The sequence below is a fragment of the Nelusetta ayraudi genome, unplaced genomic scaffold, assembly GCF_046127955.1.
Source record: "Nelusetta ayraudi isolate G7.1 ecotype Tasmania unplaced genomic scaffold, CSIRO-AGI_Nayr_v1 ptg000109l, whole genome shotgun sequence".
In the NCBI taxonomy this organism is placed as follows: Eukaryota; Metazoa; Chordata; class Actinopteri; order Tetraodontiformes; family Monacanthidae; genus Nelusetta; species Nelusetta ayraudi.
The window spans coordinates 933,235-952,996 of NW_027466159.1; the positions used below are offsets into that span (position 1 = coordinate 933,235).

At 47.0% G+C, this 19,762-nt stretch overlaps 3 protein-coding genes across 6 annotated transcripts; 1 reads left to right on the plus strand and 2 right to left on the minus strand.

Annotated features, from left to right (window-relative positions):
- Positions 1 to 2,172: 2,172 nt before the first annotated feature.
- On the minus strand, positions 2,173 to 7,541 carry LOC142903389 (ras-related protein ORAB-1). Of its 3 annotated transcripts, none has more exons than XR_012929233.1 (7): positions 7,385 to 7,541; positions 6,018 to 6,090; positions 5,797 to 5,892; positions 5,587 to 5,682; positions 4,407 to 4,538; positions 3,189 to 3,575; positions 2,173 to 3,152 (listed from the first exon to the last, which is right to left on the minus strand). XR_012929233.1 is itself a non-coding variant. In XM_076048973.1 (6 exons), the coding sequence occupies exons 1-6, from the start codon at positions 7,396 to 7,398 to the stop codon at positions 3,378 to 3,380; spliced, it is 609 nt and encodes a 202-aa protein (XP_075905088.1). In that variant the 5' UTR covers positions 7,399 to 7,541; the 3' UTR covers positions 2,173 to 3,377. The 3 variants fall into 3 exon arrangements, 1 of the variants encoding a protein (XP_075905088.1); XR_012929232.1 differs by having other exon boundaries at positions 3,185 to 3,575; XM_076048973.1 differs by having other exon boundaries at positions 2,173 to 3,575.
- Positions 7,542 to 8,116: 575 nt separating this feature from the next.
- On the minus strand, positions 8,117 to 10,547 carry LOC142903375 (E3 ubiquitin-protein ligase TRIM21-like). Of its 2 annotated transcripts, none has more exons than XM_076048954.1 (2): positions 10,448 to 10,547; positions 8,117 to 9,987 (listed from the first exon to the last, which is right to left on the minus strand). In XM_076048954.1, exon 2 carries the CDS (start codon positions 9,975 to 9,977, stop codon positions 8,301 to 8,303), a length of 1,677 nt encoding a protein of 558 aa, XP_075905069.1. In that variant the 5' UTR covers positions 9,978 to 9,987; positions 10,448 to 10,547; the 3' UTR covers positions 8,117 to 8,300. The 2 variants fall into 2 exon arrangements, with proteins under 2 accessions (XP_075905069.1, XP_075905070.1); XM_076048955.1 differs by having other exon boundaries at positions 10,452 to 10,517.
- Positions 10,548 to 11,451: 904 nt separating this feature from the next.
- On the plus strand, positions 11,452 to 17,173 carry actr2a (actin related protein 2a). The gene is made up of 9 exons (XM_076048966.1): positions 11,452 to 11,598; positions 13,020 to 13,130; positions 13,217 to 13,432; positions 13,890 to 13,962; positions 14,145 to 14,281; positions 15,249 to 15,398; positions 15,506 to 15,651; positions 16,252 to 16,384; positions 16,898 to 17,173. The coding sequence occupies exons 1-9, from the start codon at positions 11,551 to 11,553 to the stop codon at positions 17,066 to 17,068; spliced, it is 1,185 nt and encodes a 394-aa protein (XP_075905081.1). The 5' UTR covers positions 11,452 to 11,550; the 3' UTR covers positions 17,069 to 17,173.
- Positions 17,174 to 19,762: the final 2,589 nt, after the last annotated feature.

Here is a 19,762-nt window from a genome sequence, read left to right on the forward strand (position 1 = left end):
CTTTTATTATAGTTTCATGATTTGATTCTACAGTCACACACACATGTATACACACACACACACACACATATACACATATACACTCTTGATCAAAATCTTAAGACCAGTTAAGAAATTGCATGAATTTGCATTTTGCACTGCTGGATCTAAAGGTGGTTCTAAGTAGAGCTTAAAAATGCAAAAAGAAGAAATGGGAGCAAGAGACCAAAAATCTGAGCAGGCAATTTATTAATTTATTGAAAACAACAATTTAACTGAAATAGTCTGTTCATCAGTTGATCAAAAGTTTAAAAACTAAAGCCTTTAAAAGCCAAAGTCTGTGCAAAAATTTGGATTGGTCCTGATGGCTCCCAACGTCACTGGTATGACAAGGAGATGCCACCTGAGAAGTTCTCTCTACGCGGCACAGTGGAGGGGGCACCATCATGACCTGGGGTGCTTTTTCCTTCAATGGAAAAATGGAGCTTCAGATTGTGCAGGGGCGTCAAACAGCAGCTGGCTGTGTGGAGATGTTGCAGCAGGCCTCCCTCATGACTGAGGGCCCTCGTCTGCTTGCTGATGACTGGGTTTTTCAACAGGACAATGGTGCAGTTCACAATGCCTGCCTGACAAAGGACTTCTCCCAAGAGAACGTCACTCTTTTGGACCATCCTGCGTGTTCCACTGATCAAAATCCAATTGAGAACATTTGGGGATGGTTGGCAAGGGAGGTTTACTAATAAAGACATCAGTTCCAGACGGTGAAGCCATCTCCACGCCTTGGCACAAACCTTCCCACTAGCCTTCTAGACACACTCGCATTAAGCATGCAGAAAGAAATATTTAGAGTGATCAACAAGAATGGTGGAGCTACTCATTACCGAGTGTTTTTTACCCTTTAATTTCTGTATTTAGGGGGCTTTAGGGTTTTTTGTGCGATGGTCTTGGACTTTTGATTAACTGATGAACAGCCTATATTTCGGTTAAACTGTTGTTTTCTTGCAATTTCTGAACTGGTCTTAAGATTTTGATCAGGAGTGCATTGACACACACGTGTGTGTCTATATGTATATGTCTATATATACATGATATATGTGTGTGTGTGTGTGTGTGTGTGTATGTACACACACCACTGTTCACTCCCTTGTCAGTACTGACCTCCTGACCCTCCTTTACCTTTAGCTCTGCCCTCATCCTGGCCGATCACGCAGATCCAATCGAAGTTCTGCTAAACTTCCTCCGAGGTTTTTGGTCTGTGTTGAGGGCGTGACGTCATCGCAGAGCCGCAGCTGCAGGTTCGAACGTCCACGATGACAAACACATCACGAGCTCCACGGCCACTGGCGGCTCCAAAAGCACTTTGCGAGGTCACGAAGGCCCACACACGGCGAGCAGCAGCGGTTCTGACCGCTGAAGGTCACCGCCACCGCTGCTCCCGCAGCGCAGACCTGAAACAGGCTCTGTGTGTTGCTGCTCAGAATGCAGGAGTTGGGCGTCGCCCTCTGCTGGAGATAAGCTGTATGTTCACGTCGCTTCTTCCAGTTCTTTCTGATTAGAACTATTTAATTAATAGTTAATAATGATTAGCAGCTCATTGCTTCCTCCTCCTCCTCCCTTCAGGTTTGGTCCGGTCGGACGGTTTAGCTAATGATGCGTCTTCACTCTCCAACACAACAGAACCAGAAGGAACCTTGATGTGTGGATCTTGAGATTTCAAAAGAAACACTTTATTTTTCAGTCAACCCAAAGGACACCTGCGTCTTGTTACTGCTGTCACTAAATGCAACCACACGACGAGTCGTGATGTCACCAGACCTCCACCGGCAGATGTGAACGTCCGTCCCCCCCTGAAGAAACCAGGCACACGTTTCACACCTTCCTGAATCTATTTTAATAAAGACTAGAAGAACTTTTGTCATGTGTTTCACCAGAGAACCCAGAGAAACAGATTTTTTTTTTTCTTTTTACAGTGTAGAACGTGTCTCTGAAGTTACTCCAGTACAAAACAGAAGCTGCAGCTTGAGAAATGTGGGCCAAAGATCATCATTCCTCTCGGCTTAAGGTCGGGGCGGGGTGAGAGGGAGTGGAAAGAAAAAAAAAAGGCCGGAACGAATGAGGAACCAAGAGTGGACGAGTGTGAAGTTTGGAACCAAGCACACCAGAAAAACACAAAACCACCATCAGCACCAGCGGTTATCAAAGATCTCCTTCATCGTTTTAATAATATCAAGACATTGTGCCACAGAAAACGTCGCATCCGCGGCCACCAATCACACGCCGAGGTTACTCATGCCAGCTGTTGGCCACGCCCCCCCTCCTCCCTCTCTCCCTCTACACAAAAATCACTCCTTACATTTATGTATAAATATATACAGTTTATAGATGACTGTTGTTGGGCTGTGTGGGGGGCGGGGCTTTGTGTGTGTGTGTGTGGGGGGGGCGGGGGGGTGTCAGCCCTCAAGTTTTGTGCGGTCAGCTTCGAGAACACGTTTTCGCTCGGAGAGAGACCAGTGGGCGGGGCCAATCCCAATGGAGCACATGCTAGCGTAGCGCAGCCGAATGCAGGTTTTTCTTTAATTATGTACAGGAATGTTCAGAGAGCTGCAGAGACGCGCACTTCCTGGTTCCAACGTGCAAATATTGGGAGGTTTTATATTTATTATTATTATTTTTAACATTTTATTGTTTTTGTTTTTTTCTTGAAAGCATGTGCTTCATTTGAAGGGGCACACCCGGTTACACGTGTCACACCCAGGAGAGTGGGCGGAGCTAACGCAGCTGAATTAAGACATCTTTCAAATTTTTCTCTTGACTCTTGGTGGGGGTTTTTTTCAGAGGGGGAGGAGGAAGAGGAGGAAGAGGAGGAGCTGGAGAAGGAGGAGGAGCATCATCGGACCGGAGCGGTGAGAGAAGACAGCAGAGGAGAAGCTGGATACATGGTTTCGTTTTCATTGGTTAACGTCATACAGTTAAAAATCTTACACATTTATCTTATTTTTTTCCAGTATGAGTGTTTTGGTAAAGTAAGAAAGAAAAAAAAAACAATAACAATAATAATATAATAAGGATGATGATGATGAAGATGATGGAGGAGCGCCCAGTGTGTGGTGGTGGTGGTGGGAATGGTTCTAAAGTCGACTTTGAGATGGCGCGGTGGGAATCTGGTGTTGCAGCTACACACACACGCACGCACGCACGCACGCACGCACGCACGCGCACGCACACACACACACACACACACACACGCACACACACAAAATTACAAACCGCTCCACTCAAAGTCTTCCTCTCTCTCTCTCTCTCTCTCTCTCTCTTTCTCTCTCTCTCTCTCTGGGTCGTCCCTGTGGTTAAACGTTGAGACTGGTCGCAGGCTCGGAGGGGGGCGGGGCCATGCCACCTCAGCAGCAGCCTCCGGACGAGGTGTTGACCGGCTTGCTCTGGATCTTGACGTTGGACTTCTCCGAGGCGCCGGCCGTGGCCCCGGGGCCCATCCTCTTCTTGATCTCGGCCGCCATGGTCATGAAGGCCTGCTCCACGTTGGTGGCGCTCTTGGCACTCGTCTCCAGGAAGGGGATGCCCAGGTTGTCGGCAAACTCCTGGCGGCGGGGAGGAGAGGGAGAGAGGGAAAGAGAGGGAAAGAGAGCGAGAGGGAGAGAGAGAGAGAGGAGAGCGAGAGAGCGCGAGCTGGCTTTAGCATAGGAGCTAACTGCTCAAAACACGATGATTGGAGAGCAGCATGTTCAGTTAGCCCGCTGTTGACTGCCTGCCACTGGACTGCTTTGCTGGTTGGACCATCCACGTGTTGGGAAGTTGGGGGGGGGGGGGTATTTGTGCCCTTTGTGACATCACAGAGGGCTAACTTCCCAGAACTGGGCTTATTTTTATTTTATTTTTAGCACAAGCTCTCTGAAAGATGGAGAAAGCAGAGGAAGCTTCTTCATATTTGTCACTGCTGGGACAAAAAAAAAAAAAAAAAAGCGTTGGCGAAGTATATAGATAGATATTCCCGGCACCAGCGCGTCAATGGGGACACAAAAGAAGAAACCTCGTCATCTGAGTAAAGCGGGTTTCAGTGCATTTTTTACTAACGTAGTTTCATCCCCCCCCCCCCCCCCCCCCCCACTCATTCAGAGTCGTCACCGTCATCCCACCACGCGACTCGTGACACTTGTCGCCCCGATGCACCTCAGCAGCAGCAATCGACCCGTCTTGGGGTTGATGACTGCACGCTGGGCAGCGTGACCGACCGTCTCATGCTCATGTTCAAATACTGTGACAACCAGAAACGAGTGTTTTTTTTTTGTGGAGGCTGTGCAAACAAGATAACAGGGACGAGGAGGTTGGGGGCGGGTGGGGGGGGCAGGGAGGCCGTTCACTGCGCTCGCCCCTTCGCTCGCCCGCTTCCTGCCCGCTTCCTGCGGCCTCACCTTGGCCGTGGTGTAGTCCACCACCTTCTTCGTCGTGAGGTCGCACTTGTTTCCTACTAGCAGCTTGTTGACGTTCTCGCTGGCGTAGCGGTCGATCTCCTGCAGCCACTGCTTGACGTTGTTGAAGGACTCCTAGAGATGACAAGCCGCTCAGTCAGAAAATGAAATGGAAATGAAAAACTTTTTCTTCTCTTTTTTTTTTTTTTTTTTTTTTGCAGCTGATGGTTCAGCAGCCGTCACAGCCCAGAAATGGCTTCACTGATAATAATAATAATAAAACTCCATGAACAACTTCAGTGACCCCACTTTGACTTGGCCCAGGTGGTGAGAACAGCGGAGGGAATTGCGGGAGGTCGACTACCGGATCTGGACACAGTATATATACACTGGTCGTGTCCAGAAAAAGGCCTCCCACCTGAGCAACAGACTGTCGGCATCACTTTGCTCAGGGGAGACGGTAAGGAACCATTAAAACTGCCACCACCAGACTCAGGACAGCTATCTCACCACCCACTGCCACACGTACAAAAAAAGTCCCCACCCTTCCCCTTCTCCTGCACTGAGCACCCTCCATCTCCTCTGGGACCGTGATTCATTTACACATTACAACTTTTTGTGTTGAGTGGTTGTTTTTTGTTTTGTTTTTTACCATTCTGAGTATTCTTAAATGTACTTTTTCTGGGGTTTTTATTTTAAGCGTTTTTAGCCGAGAACTAACTAAAAAGGATTTTTTTTTTTTGCGTGCACATCATGAAAAACAATCTTGACTTGACAGGGGAGAAAGTCCAAAGTGCCCGACAGTAGTTTTGACCGTTAGGGACACGATACAGGAACGAGTACCATTAAGGAAAAATAAAATAAAGAACAATATTATAAAGATAAATAATTAAAAAAAAATATGTCTAAACTAAATATCGAGTGCTTCCTGAAACAAAAAACAAAACATGTGGAAAGTCCGCGACCAAAACAATAGGTTCCGAGTGGTGTGTGTGTGTGTGTGTTCAACTCTAGCCTCATCACTTTGGTTTTTAGTTGCTCACGTGGTCCCATGTAAAAGGGCGCACTGACGTTGAGCTATACTTGTAATTGGACAGCGTGCAGATGTCCGACCACGGGGGGGTTTTTGTTGATCCTATTAGAACATATGAAGAGCACATGTGCGAGTGTGTGCGGCGCTGACCTGGTCCGTCACGTCATACACCACGATGATGCCGTGGGCACCCCGGTAGTAGCTGGATGTGATGGTGCGGAAGCGCTCCTGTCCGGCCGTGTCCCACTGGGGAAGGAAGAGACGAGACAAAGCTGCGTCAGTCCAGAGACCTTGGCCGACACCATCACCCTCACTATCACCACGGTTGACTTATCAGTCAGCCGCGCTCGCACTGCTCACAATCTGAAGCTTTATGGTTTTGCCGTCCAGCTCGATGGTCCTGATCTTGAAGTCCACTCCGATGGTGCTGATGTAGCTCTCTGTGTACGTGTCATCCTGGTATAAAACACACACACACACGCACACTCGAGTATGACACCTGCAGGTTCAATCGGTCGCGACGATTCTGACAGGAGAGGGAGGAACATTAAAAGGTTGTTATGTAATAAACAGAGACTCACTGCGAACCGGAGGAGGAGACAGGACTTTCCCACACCAGAGTCACCAATCAGGAGCAGCTTGAATAAATAATCACTGTGGAGACGCAGTCAAATGATCACACCTGCACTTCAGGCATCATTGTGTGCTTAACAAACGCTTTTCTTGCGTTCCTTCTGAGACATTCTATGATATTCCTAGACTGACGGCATTTCTTTTTGTTTTTTTGTTTTTTACAACCGACGGGAAGTTCTAGAAACTACTCAATCTTCTTTACGCTTGCTGTGCACGTTACTTAAAGAAGTACCTTCCAAATTAATTGCCGTTTATATTTTCATCAACCTAATTGTCAGCGTAAAGTCACAAAACTAAGCTATCAGATGTAATTTAAGATGGTCATAATATGTGTACAGTTGAGGTGAGCTAGCACTAAAACAAACAAACATTCAGACAATGGCCCACTAAATCAACAGATGATTCATCACAATGCCCAGTGCGGAAACCCCATTTTGGACTTTAAAGCAATTAATTTAAGAAATAAATTCAAGGAAACGTTTACGTTTCATGGGAAGTTAAAAATCCAACAGATGTTTATGGATTAAGCCTTCAGAAAAGGATTTTCGATGTTTATAGTTTGTTGGTTCATTTACACAGTTTTTAGTTTTAACCTCGAGTAGTGAAACTAGCCTCGGTTGGCAAAAACAGAAACACCAACAACACTCGTAAACAACACAACCAGCGACCCCCAAGTGAAGAAATTCACACTATGACGTTACCCAACTCGACATAAGGAGAACATTTAGCAACTTCCTGTTTGGGGTGGACAGATCGCGGTGAAATAACCGCTGTACCGACCCCGGATCAGATTTAACCAAGCTCCGAGTTTATTGGCAGGAACAGGGACTTTTTGACGCACGCCATTGTACAACTGCCACGAAAAAAATTCTCCAGAAATAAACAACCTGAGTAACAAATTCCTGAACGGTGCCTGGTAACGCTCCGTAGCTGTATCCGCTTAGCACGCTAGCGGCTAATGCTAATTCGGTTTAAATCGGGGGGTAAAAGACAGTCAACATCTGACACAGAAAAAGTATTAACAATTAGTCGTGCCGATCGCCGTGACGTCGAGCAGTAAACGTTGACAAGCGTGTGTCTGCTGATCGACATACTGGCTGTCATCTCCCTCCGACCCTCACCCCCAGCCCCCCCAACCCGCTAACTAAAAGCACAGGAGACAAAAGCAGCTGACGTTCATTTTGTACGCAGCCCAACAGGTCCGCCTGGCTAGCCTGGCATTAGCATGGCTCGTATCGTTAGCCTAGCTCTCCCCGGCTGTGGCTGACAGCTCACCCGGACCTGGGGCCGCTAAACACCGACAACGCTCACTTACTATTCGGGATTCATCGCTGACGGGAGATTGTGAACTGTTGTTACTGTGAAAGCAGCTGGATTCCGACGCGGCTTCGCTCCGGCGGTGGTCGTCAGGTGGAGAAAAACACCGCTTTTCCCTGTTGAGAACTGGCTAAACGGGTCGTCGCAGCCAGAACAGCATAATCGAATCAAATATGGCCGTCAGCAATACCTATACGGAAATTCGAGACGACGGGAATCCTGGGAAGTGTAGTGGTTCTTGCAATGGGCGTGAACTCAAAGCAAGGCGGAGGTTGAGAAAACCAAAGAGGAAGTACAAAGTCGGATAGATTAAAAGATATTTTAGTTGATATGGTTATTGTAGGTTGATGGTGCTTTGACGGTTCCTTCTCTTTTCACTATTTCTTTTGAGTAAAGAAAAAAAAATTAAGAGTGAAAGTACAATACACAAGTTTTAAGCCCCAAATATGACATCCTAATTTTCACTCTAAAGTTTGGTTCATGGTCGAGCTTTGATGACGAGGATCTCGTTTTAATGTTGAATTACAGAATTGATCAAAGACAAATGGACATGTTGGGTAGTTGGATACAGTCACGGGACATAAGGGTGTCATTGAGTAGTATCTATTTTATTTCTTGGAAAATAAATCCTGATTTACAAAAAAAAATAGTAACACTGTTTTGTCAACAGTTGGTGAAGCTAAAGGGCTCAAGTTGGCATTTGTTGAAAGGCCTGAAGGCACTTTTGATTAATGGGTAAGTATCCTGGCTGCAATCATGAGTGAAAATATTTTTGATTTTCTCTGACATGACAAAATACATACAGTACAAAGACACAAAACGCAGCAATAACCTGAAAGATATTCTAAGGTATTTCACTTGATTTTTTTTTTTTAATTATTAAATTAAATTTCATTTATTTTTTTTGCCCCCATCTAAAGACGGTCTATGTGGCATACTGGAGTGATGATCAGAGGTGCTGAATTTTTACCGCCGTCATTCAGGCCAGGGTTGAAGTACGGGAAGAGTTTGTCGTTGAAGCAACAGCCTGTGAAGCAGTAGATCAGGTCAGCCGTGTCACCGTCGTGAAAGGAGACCAGGCCCTCTTCGTAGTCCACAAACACGCCCACCTTGTGGGGCAGGGACTTGACGGTGAGGCTGACTGGCGGGTCAGCCAGGGCCCTGTACTTGAAGCGCTTCCTCAGCCAGATGGCCCAGTAGCCGTCCTGCGGGCTCAGCGGGACGTCCTCCACCCTGTTGATGGACTCTCGCGCCACTCCGCAGTCCCACGCCGACTTCCCTTTCACCTGGACCTCAAAGTAGAACCTGCCCGAGGAAAACCCTGTAGTACCCAGGACGCAGGGGTTGACCACGAACCTCTTGGAGCTGTCGGCCAGGTTTGGGTTCATCTCACCGGGACTGACTTGCTTTCCGTCATCAGACAGCAGGAGGCAGCGATGAGCCGTGTCCGGGTCCAGGCTCACCTCCACTTCGTACTGCTGGACCCTCTTCAGCTCCACTTCCAGCAGCTTCTTCACCTGCTGGTGGATGGCGTCCTCCAGCTGAACCGCAGCCCTCACCACAGACCCCTCCTGGGACGGCAGCTGGACGCTGACCTGGTTCCAGTCCTTGGTGGCGGGCGGCTGGTGCATGTTGAGGGACTGGAAGGCCTGCAGCAGAGGGAGGGGGTCGTCAGAGATGGAGATCTTCTCCACCTCTGCACTCGTGCTGTGCAGATCAGAGATTTCCTGCTCCAGCTCCTTGATGCAGTCCTCGGCCCGTCTGAACTTTGTCTTCTGCTTCTCCTCCAGCATTTCACAGAGCGCGTTCAGGCTGCCCTCCACCAGCTCTGTCAAGCCGCTGAAGATCTGTACACCCTCTGCCCTCTCCCTTTCTGTGTCCTCTCTGATCAGGTCATAGGAGAGCGCAAAGTCCTCGACCATCGGCCTCCTCTCCTGGATCACCTGCTGCATCATAGCCACCAGCTGGATCTTCTTCACCTCACATTCTTCAACCAGAGGAACGATCTGGTGAGCTTTGTGGTCCAGAACCGGGCAGAGCGCACAGACACACTCCTGGTCGGTCCTGCAGAACAGCTCCAGGGGTTTGTTGTGCTTCATACACATCCTAGCTTCCAGGTTCTCCACGGGGTCGATCAGCTGGTGCCTCCTTAGGGCCGCCACCGTCTGATGAGGCTCCAGGTGAGTACTGCAGTAGGAGACCAGGCACACCAGGCAGGACTTGAGGGCCTTCTGCTTGCTTCCGGTGCAGACGTCACAGGGAACGTCTCCCGGCTGGGAAACATTCTGATCTGAGCTGCTGTAAATGTTGCTGCTGCTCTTCTTTTTGCTGCTGGCCTCCAGCTGAGCCTCCTTTTTGAACTGGATGACCATCTCAGAGATGAAGGTGTTGGTTCGTAGTTCGGGTTTCGTGGGGAAATGTGCTTTACACACGGGGCACCTGGGTGGGACGTTGACCGTCCAGTGCATTGAGATGCAGGCTTTGCAGAAGTTGTGGCCACATGGTGTCGTGACCGGATCGGAGAAGACATCCAGACAGATAGAGCAGAGGAACTGGTCCTCTGACAGCAGACAGCATTTGGCAGCAGCCATGTTGACAGCACTGGAAAACAACAGGAAAAGGCTGTTGAAATATAGAATCATCCTTAGTGTAATAATGATCTCATTAAGCTGTTTACAGAAATATGAACATTGATATCTGGACAAATGTGTTTGGTGTTTAAAATCATATTTTTTCATTGTTTTTATGAGTTTTTTTTTTTTATATATATATATTTTTTTTATTTGACTGCCAATTACTATACCTTTCTGGCTTAAACATTTTTTGATAAAACAACAACAACAAAAACAGCGAAGGAAGCGTCATCAAGCTCCAATGTCTCCCTGAAGTGGATTTTTTTAGATAAGCAAAAAAAAAAGATTGTGACTGTTAAAAAAAAATAAAAAAACATGTTGAGCTGAGTTATAAGGAAGTTTTTTTCTGACTTTGACCTGCGTGTTGCCTCATGTTTTCAGCGACTTAAAACTGAAATGGATTCACTCCCAAATGATGTTCATTGTACTCACCTGTCTATCGGAGACCCTTGGTTGGAGCTCAGGTGAACAAATTCTTCCTTTCGATAAAAAGAAACAGCAACTAATTGTGACTCCGGCGTTGCACCCACTCACTTTCAGTTTTGTGGCCCAACCTTTGGCCATGTGTTACATGTGCACGCGTTACCTGTGACATGAGGATTTTCCTGTCAGGTCAGATGGCGGTTCTTGTATCTCTCCTCCGGGGCAGGAGATTACAGTCGCTAACTGGCCGAGCTCATCTCCAATGGGTTGCAGTCAACAGGACTCTTGTCCAGTTTTATGTCCAGAGAAAGGATGTCTGCACACTTCCCTTTTATCATCTCTCTTCCTCATCTGGTTGATGTATTTTTAATGTTGCATTGTCACCCTCAGTTTCGATTACTGTCGTCTTTAATTGGGCTCAGGACACTTTCTATGTACTGTTGGAAGTGTAAACTCTGACAAACAACAATTTGCCAGTTGATCTCATACGGTCTAATCCACTTTAACTATGAAGCACATTTTACAGAATAACATTGCATTGTAATATAATAAAACACCATAAAACCAGTACTTAAGCAGGTTCAGAGACCAAAGGACAAAACATGGACTATAAATTGAGTCAAAGCAACAGACTAAAAGCTCTCTCTCTCTCTCTCTCTCTCTCTCTCTCTCTCTCTCTCTCTCTCTCTCTCTATCTCTTTCTTTCTCTCTCTCTCTCTCTCTCTCTCCCAGGGTGGTCAACCAATTTGGAAATCGTCTCACTTATACACTGCATGAAATGCAATACAGCGACTAAGTTTTGTTTAGGGTTTGTTCGATTGGTTGTTTGTTCAGTGTGTGCGTTCCAGTGACATTTTTGCCTTACTACTTAGTTTAACAGTGTATTACATTGACTCGTCTTTGCCAGTATCTGATTTTGGCGTCATTATTAGGATCCTTAACTTGTTTCTATTTCCTGTTGACTCTGCTCGAACGAGCGCTTTTACTCTGAAATGATCGTGACCGGAGCACAGGGTGTGCCGCTTCCGGTCTCTTGATCGTTAACTTTAGCTGGTCTGCCAACTAGCAGCAGAGGGACCGACTCTCCCGCTGGCGTCGGGGAACAGACATGGATAGTCAGGGGAGAAAAGTGGTGGTGTGTGACAACGGCACCGGGGTGAGTCTCTGAACGTGCGCCACCAATTGGAACGTGATGTCGGCGAGCTCGCGGCTCCCTGGAAGATGCACTTTTTAACGAGAAAAACGGGAACGGGGGAAACTAGCACAAACAGGAAGTGGCGGATAGCTAACGTGTGTGTGTGTGTGTGTGTGTGTGTGTGTGTGTGTGTGTGTGTGTGTGTGTGTGTGTGTGTGTGTGTGTGTGTGTGTGTGTGTGTGTGTGTGTTTGGAGGAGTAGGAATGTGTCTGTCAGCTGGATTTCGCCCACTCACACACTTCTGGGCCAACCTGCAGCTGGCTCGGACACATTTCCGGGTTCGGGTTCAGACACCCGGCGTCATTTGCTCTCTTGTTTTTGTTTCTCGTTGGCTGCTTAAAGCTGCTGCTTGTGCAACTTTGTCAGCAGTGACGCCAAACACACAAGCCGTTCAACAAGAAAACACAATGAACTTTAACAAAGCTCGTAGTAGTGGTGCGAGACAAGTAGTTTGCTATTGGGTGTTGTGTACTTTCTATTTAAATTCGGGTCTGACAACGGAGCGAGTTGTTGTGGTGCCTTAGCCGACTTCATCCATTAATGATAATCACAGTTAAGGAGGGGGCAGCGCAAGGGAAAAACTGCAACAGCAAAATCAGCTGTGTGTAATTCAGCCATTATGTGAAGTTAGCAGTTAGCAGTTAGCTAACTGACACAGGAGCCGCCCTCGGATCCAGATGTGTGCTTTTCACATTCTCTCTCTCTCTCTCTCTCTCACTCTCTCTCACTCTCTCTCTCTCTCTCTCTCTCACACACACACACACACACACACACACACACACACACACACACACACACATTACGAATTAGAAACTGCAGCGACCTACAGCGCCGTGGTCTCCAGTGCGCATGCGTCTGTCAGTGATTGCGGAAGTAGACACGGTTCTTCCATGTAAGGGAAACTTGTCGGATCTGCTGCAACTCTCAGCAGCGGGGTGATCGACAGGTGGCGCTGCGGGCAAAGTAACATTTATTTCTCTACTCCTGTCAAACATTCCGGGTGAAAGTTGCCTGAGAGGTTTCGCGTTTCTCGGCAAAAAAATAACGGAAATTGACTCGTTTGATCTGGACACAACAAAGCTGGTAATAGAACAAATCATTTCCGGCTGATTGAAAAAACAGTTTTGTCGTATGTTAGAAATAAATTTTGTTCATTAACTCAATTTATTTTTCATATTTTAGTTCACTCTGAATGTATAGCTCTATTTATTTTTGATAGCTGCTGTTCTGTTTTATTCTCATTTCTACATTTATTTAAAAAAAAAAAAAAAAAAAAAAAAAAAAGAGTCATTTAGCTCAAGACAACAGTGGATTCTGCACCCGCCCGGCGTGTCACTCTTGTCAAGGTTTACCTTCAGTCTGTTTTTCTTCCCTGTCCCCAGTTCGTGAAGTGCGGCTATGCAGGCTCCAACTTCCCCGAACACATCTTCCCGGCGCTGGTCGGCCGGCCAATCATCCGCTCCACAGCTAAAGTGGGGAACATTGAGATCAAGGTGAGTTCCTTCCTCTGGCTGTGTTTCTTCAGCCGCTGATTGGTCCTGAAGAGTCCAGAACACGTCTCCTGTTGCCCCCTCGACAGGACCTGATGGTGGGGGACGAGGCCAGCGAGCTGCGCTCCATGCTGGAGGTCAACTACCCCATGGAGAATGGCATCGTGAGGAACTGGGACGACATGAAGCACCTGTGGGACTACACCTTCGGCCCCGGGAAGCTCAACATCGACTCGCCCAACTGCAAGATCCTGCTGACCGAGCCGCCCATGAACCCCACCAAGAACAGGGAGAAGATCATCGAGGTGGGTGGTGGACCTGGGGTGTGGGGGTCAGTCAAAAAACAAATGTAATCACATCACATTATAAGAAGAAGGTGCTCCAGATTTCCCTTTCACAACTATTCCCCTTTATTATTTTAATCTCTAGACTCTAGACATCACTTGCCCCCCCCACACACACACACACACATAAACACACACACCTTCCTACCTCCTCCCATCGCCATCCCTGTTGGCTTTCACTGGTGCTGCAAGAAGAACCTCAATATAAACAAATGATGGCCCAGATAACAATTATATGTATGGGTGAGCGATTAGCACCTTTTGTGATGTCACAAAGGGTACTAATATTTTTATTTTTAGCAGAAAGCTGTAAACGGAGGGCTAAACCCACCACGGGATCATGACTCGGCTCGCTCAGGACGACAAGTGTGATTGGCTGACGGGGTTCTTTCTCCGCGCGCTCTCTCTCCCCCTCCAGGTGATGTTTGAGACGTACCAGTTCACTGGAGTCTACATCGCCATCCAGGCCGTGCTGACGCTCTACGCCCAAGGTGTGTTCGGCCACACACACACACACACACACGCACGCACACACGGGCTTCTAGCACAAGGCATGCTGGGAAACGCATGCATCCTCTGTCAGCCTTCTGATGAAGTTCCTGCGTGTCGTCTCCACACGTCCGACTGTTCCAGCTGCCGCGAGTCCTTGTTGCAACCCTCTGCTGTCTTGCAGGACTCCTGACTGGCGTGGTGGTCGACTCGGGGGACGGCGTCACTCACATCTGTCCGGTGTACGAGGGCTTCTCGCTGCCTCACCTGACCCGGCGCCTGGACATCGCAGGGCGAGACATCACTCGCTACCTCATCAAGGTACCGATGGCCTTTAGGTCCTCCCTCCTCTCCCCACCGTGCTGCAGCCGTCTTATTAGTTAAAGGCATAGCGCTGAAAATCGATTAGCCCCCCAGTGGTAAGTCAGGAGAATGCAGGATGTCCTGCTGGATCTCATGTTGTCCTTCAAAGTCAAATCAACCCTGAACAGATCCACCTCCCTCTGACCCCTGACCCTTGACCCCTTAGGTACACTGCAGTAAAATATAGCTGCCTATGTTTTATGTAAATATGCAGAATACATCAATACCTATTATTATTATTATTATTATTATTATTATTATTATTATTATTATTATTATCATTATCATTACTCAATTCAATTTTTTTTAGTTTAACTAAAACATTCACATTTAATTTTGTTTGGATTTAATGTGAATAGACAAATGTCAAATTTTACACACTGGGCCATTTAGCAGACCCGTTTTGGACTTTCTTCTTTTCCAAAGTTTGAGTCAGTGTAACTTGGTCAGGCTTTATCGCAAACTGAAGAAATTTTTATATTTATTTTTTTATTTAACCTTCTTTAACCAGGAAAGGGTCCCATAATTTACAATAACTCTTCTTCCATGGAGTCCTGGCCAAGACGGACGGCAAGGAGTTACACGATACACAAAAGACAAGACAAGGCCACAAACTGCACCACAGATGACATACTACACACTAGAGCACACTAATAATTAGCTAAGGTATTACAAGCTAACACAGACAACTAAAAACAAAACAGTTGCATTTTTCACTCTAGGTTGAATTAATCAGATGATGTTCAGTATTGACTCAGGCTTCTGTTTTTTCCACCCAATCAGAAGAGCCACGTGTCCTCAGTGGCTCCTCATCAGGCAGCTTAGCTTGTTTTCTAGCCCGCCGCTAATCGTTCGGGGTTGGGAAGGGCGTCTCGTAACGAATGGATTTGTGTGACGCTGGCGACTGGCTCCTCCCCCTCTGCAGCTGCTGCTGCTACGAGGCTACGCCTTCAACCACTCGGCGGACTTCGAGACGGTGAGAATGATGAAGGAGAAGCTGTGCTACGTGGGCTACAACATCGAGCAGGAGCAGAAGCTGGCGCTGGAGACCACCGTGCTGGTGGAGTCGTACACGGTGGGTAGGCGGGGTCAGCGGCGGCACTGGGCTGTCATTGGCTGATGGTGCCGAGACTGACGTGTGTGTGCGTGTGTGTGTGTGTGTTTGTGTGTCCGCATGGGCAGCTCCCAGATGGCCGGGTGATCAAGGTGGGAGGTGAGAGGTTCGAGGCCCCGGAGGCTCTCTTCCAGCCGCACCTCATCAACGTGGAGGGAGTGGGCGTGGCCGAGCTGCTCTTCAACACCATCCAGGCCGCCGACATCGACACCAGGTGAGTCTCTGCTCTGGAGTGTCCGAGGTGGGGCTGGGCCTATCAATCTCAATATGGATATGGATAGTAGTAGTTGGTTTTTGTTTTTTTTGCATTAAGTTTATATTAGATTGTAACATATGTTCTTTTGCACCTGTGACTTTTCTCTTTACCAATTGTGTGTTTATTATTATTTCTATACTGGTAAATTGCTTTCTTTTGTAGTTAGTTCATAAAAAAACAAACCTTAAATCTTTGTCCTGTGTTTTACCATGGTCATAAATCAATTAACTAAAGGCAAGAATAACAAATGTATTCAATGATAATGACTTTTCAAGAAAAGAAAGAAATAGTATCATTATCAGTATAGGAACAATACCATCCCTGTATTGACTTGTTTATCGGATCGATACCAAAACCCCAGTATCGCCCAGTCCTGGTCCAAAGACCGTCAACAGCGCCACCATCTGGCCTGCCGTAAGAGGCACTTCCGAACTGACTTTACAGGTTTTCTGTCCTTCACTAAACTGGTTCCAGGTCAAAAAAAAAAGAAAAAAAAATTTAAATGAAGATAAAAAAAACCCAAGCGTGACCCACTCCCTCTGTCCTCCAACCCACCAGATCCGAGTTCTACAAGCACATTGTCCTGTCGGGAGGCTCCACCATGTACCCCGGGCTGCCGTCCCGCCTGGAGCGCGAGCTGAAGCAGCTGTACCTGGAGCGAGTGCTGAAGGGCGACGTGGAGAAGCTGTCGGTAGGTTCCGTCCAGAGCTTTGACCCCTCCACCCCCCACCTCCACCCAAACAAACAAACAAAAAAATAATAGGCTTCCTGATTTCCTGACAGCAGTTCCTCTTGTAGTTCCCCTCCCCATCACCTGTGGGAGCCAGAGGACGCTGGTTCCTTGTTCCTGGAGAAATAGATAAACTGCTGATGAATTCAGCTTCCCAAACAGCCCCACACTAAAACTATCGAATCGATGTCTTCTTTGCAATGGTGTGGATTTCGTACCTGCCACAAGGGGGCGCTTCAACCACTGTCAATTCTGAGAGCGGAAATCTGAGATGAGCCTTTATTGTCCCACAGCGGCAGAAATTTGCAACCTCACCATTGATCCCAGGGGGAAGCCCCTCCCCTTTAATTAGAACCTATCCCGGGGTCAGTTTCAGGGGCCAATAGCAGCGCAGCGTTCTTTCCAGGCTCCTTTGTTTGTTGTTTATGGTGTGTCTTTTTGTTTTTTTTCCCCTCTCCTCGTCCCGCACGGCAGAAATTCAAGATCCGGATTGAGGACCCGCCCCGGCGCAAGCACATGGTGTTCCTTGGTGGAGCCGTGCTGGCTGACATCATGAAGGACAAGGACAACTTCTGGATGACGAGGGAGGAGTACCAGGAGAAAGGGACGCGGGTGCTGGAGAAGCTGGGAGTCACGGTCAGATAAATGCAGCAAAGGACTAAAACGGAAGCCCCTCCCCCTCCCCTGCTTTCTGTCTGCCCCGCCCCCCTCTGAGTCTGGTGACAAACCTACATGTCAAAAAAATGAAAAGGGATGAAGGAAGCAGAATTTAGCGACGTGAGAGGCAAAGTTTTAAAATATCAACCCCCAAAAAATAATACAGAATAATCTGTCATGACTTAAAATCATGACAAAAATATGCACAATCCATTCTAAAGTACATCATTGTTGAAAATTACTCATTGCTGCCACGGAAGTGAAACTGAAATCTAAAGTGTAGTTTTGAAATATCTGCAGCAGTCCAGCGTGAAGCCGAGGAGCGTTAGCTTAGCATAAAGGCTGGAGGCCTCGTCGAGTCTTCGTCTGATTGGTCAAATACCTCCTCTGGACTAAGATTATCTGACGACCAGCTAAAAAAAATGTTTGCGTTGTTTCTTATCTGGTTATTATGCTAAGCTAACTAGCTTCTGGACATAGCTTCATACACAACAAATTTAGCACACGGGTTTGAGAGTGGTGTCTAGTTAAAAAAAAATACTGTTCCTTAAACATTCACGACTGTCTCAGCCTCTGAGGCGTCTTGAACGGAGATCGAAGACGCTCGAATATAGTGTTTTTGTTTTGTTTTGCTTTTCTTTTCAGAGCAGCACCTTGTTTGAAGTCACACACACACACACACACACACACATACAGCCTGTGTACTGTTTCATTCCTATTTTCTGTCTATGTCGGGACATTTTTTTTTTACTTTGTGAGCAGCTGATTGTAAGTGTGATGTCAACAATTCAACTGGTCAGCTCGCAGTTGCTCCACCACAGCGTTTCTTTTTTGTTGTTGTTGTTTTTTTAAAGATTTATATTTGCAAAAATTCCCACTGTTTTCCGACCTCAGACTGCCACTGTACACACAGGCTAATCATTCATGACCAAAGCAACGAAAAGTACCAACTCACAAAGAGAGCGAGAAAAGAAGCTAAAACGTGGACGCTGCCCCCTGTTGGCTGGCTGCAGCATCACCAATAATGACTGCTTTCTTTCTTTTTCTTCTAAACATTCCTTGACTTTCCGGGACCAGTAACATTTTATCAAAGTGAGCGACTCCACTTGTGAGGCTGCGGATCCAAACCTCTATCTGCCTCAAACTAAAAGGAGCAGTTCAACTAAACTCGCTCTTTAAAACCTGTAGATTTAAAACAAGCAAACAAATAATCAGTGTTATTGTGATTTGTGTATATTTGGAAATATACTTGACAGACTTGACACTTTGCTGCCCCCAAATCTGCACAGCTGGTCAGTTTCAAAGTCAATCAAAGAAGAAGATTGCGATCAATCAAACAGAAACAAAGAGGAGACGAAAGAGAAGAAGAACACAAAAACGAACTCTTTACGTTCGTGAACTGCACCTTTAGTAGTTTTTGTGTGTTTGAGGGGAGCGGGGGGGGTTGATTCACCCAGTCAGCCTCCCGAAGACGCCTCTGTGGTTTTGGAGGTTGAACGGTGATGTGGTTTTGTGGTGGGAAGTGTTGATTGGTTGGTGTCCTGAAACAGGAAGTGAGCTGAAGCTGCTGTTTGCGTTGGAGGCACTCGGCTCGCTCACGCTACATTAATAGAAACGTAGAAATGTCTCTCGATTGCACGCTCACCAGGTGCCAAGTACTTGCTGGATTGTTTTTTTTTTTTACATTTAATGTTTTTTGTTTTTTGTTTTTTAAGTGTTTTGTTTTAAATAAAGCAAAGTGATTTCTAGACTTCCAGTCGCTAATGTGTGTTCATGTCCCGAGTAGCAACAACAGCAGGGGGGAATTCAAAGCGAGGATTATAAAGAATCTTCGTCTATTGCAAGGGAAGCGTTCCAACTCACTATCAGAAGAACATAAGCGGATGTTTCACCTGTTTTCCATGTGGCTTCATGTGAGTTGTTGGGTTTATTGAAAACCAGTTCCCTTCCACTTAATGGGAAACTATTGAATAAATGACCACAGGAACAAGTCTGCTATAGGGATAAGAACACACATAGAACTGTGAAACTCTCAAAAAAAAAAAAAGGTACTTCAACACAACAGATGTAAGAAAAAAAAATGAAAGGGAAAACTTTAAAACAGCCAAATTCAGCAATAACAAACAGCAAAGTCAAGGGAGAGGGAGGGGTCTCCACCACAGTGCACAGTCCGTGCAAAGTTCTCGTGTGTGCGTGCGCATGTTAGTGTGTGTGTCTGCCCTCTGCAGCCAAGTTGGCCGACCTCACTTTGTGCACTTGCACGAAAGTCTTAATCAAACGTTGCACCAGCAGCAGCCTCAGACCCCTCCCCACCCCCACTCTTCCCATCATGCCCTGCAACTGAGGAAGGAAGCACGGAAGGGTGAGAGGTGGATCCGAGCGTTAAGGGTGTTTTTTTTTTCCAGCCCTGCTCTCTTCCCTCTCTGAAGTCATGACGTGCCAGGTCGCTCGCTCGCTCGCTCGGCTCCAGCTGTCACTCGTGGCCTCCGGCCTTTTAGCCTTTTAGGTGGTGAACAAACACGGAAGCGCCGCAGATGTGTTTACATTAGTTGAGTCTACGGTTCCTCCCATGCGCCGTGAGAATCGGACTCTCACTGTCACAAGATGAGGCTCCGCCCCTCCCCCTCCCCCTCAATGTTGACCCACAAGCACAGTGACATCCGGATTCATGGCGTTTAACTG

Excerpts from the sequence above, each read along its gene's own strand:
- LOC142903389 (XM_076048973.1), bottom strand. Across the intron at positions 5,893-6,017 it reads GTCTCCTCCTCCGGTTCGCA|GATGACACGTACACAGAGAG; the intron begins GTGAGTCTCTGT and ends GTTTTATACCAG. Across the intron at positions 3,576-4,406 it reads TGGACTACACCACGGCCAAG|GAGTTTGCCGACAACCTGGG; the intron begins GTGAGGCCGCAG and ends CCCCGCCGCCAG.
- actr2a (XM_076048966.1), top strand. The coding sequence starts at position 11,551 with ATGGATAGTCAGGGGAGAAAAGTGGTGGTGTGTGACAACGGCACCGGG. Across the intron at positions 11,599-13,019 it reads TGTGTGACAACGGCACCGGG|TTCGTGAAGTGCGGCTATGC; the intron begins GTGAGTCTCTGA and ends CCCTGTCCCCAG. Across the intron at positions 13,433-13,889 it reads ACAGGGAGAAGATCATCGAG|GTGATGTTTGAGACGTACCA; the intron begins GTGGGTGGTGGA and ends CTCCCCCTCCAG.
- LOC142903375 (XM_076048954.1), bottom strand. The coding sequence starts at position 9,977 with ATGGCTGCTGCCAAATGCTGTCTGCTGTCAGAGGACCAGTTCCTCTGC.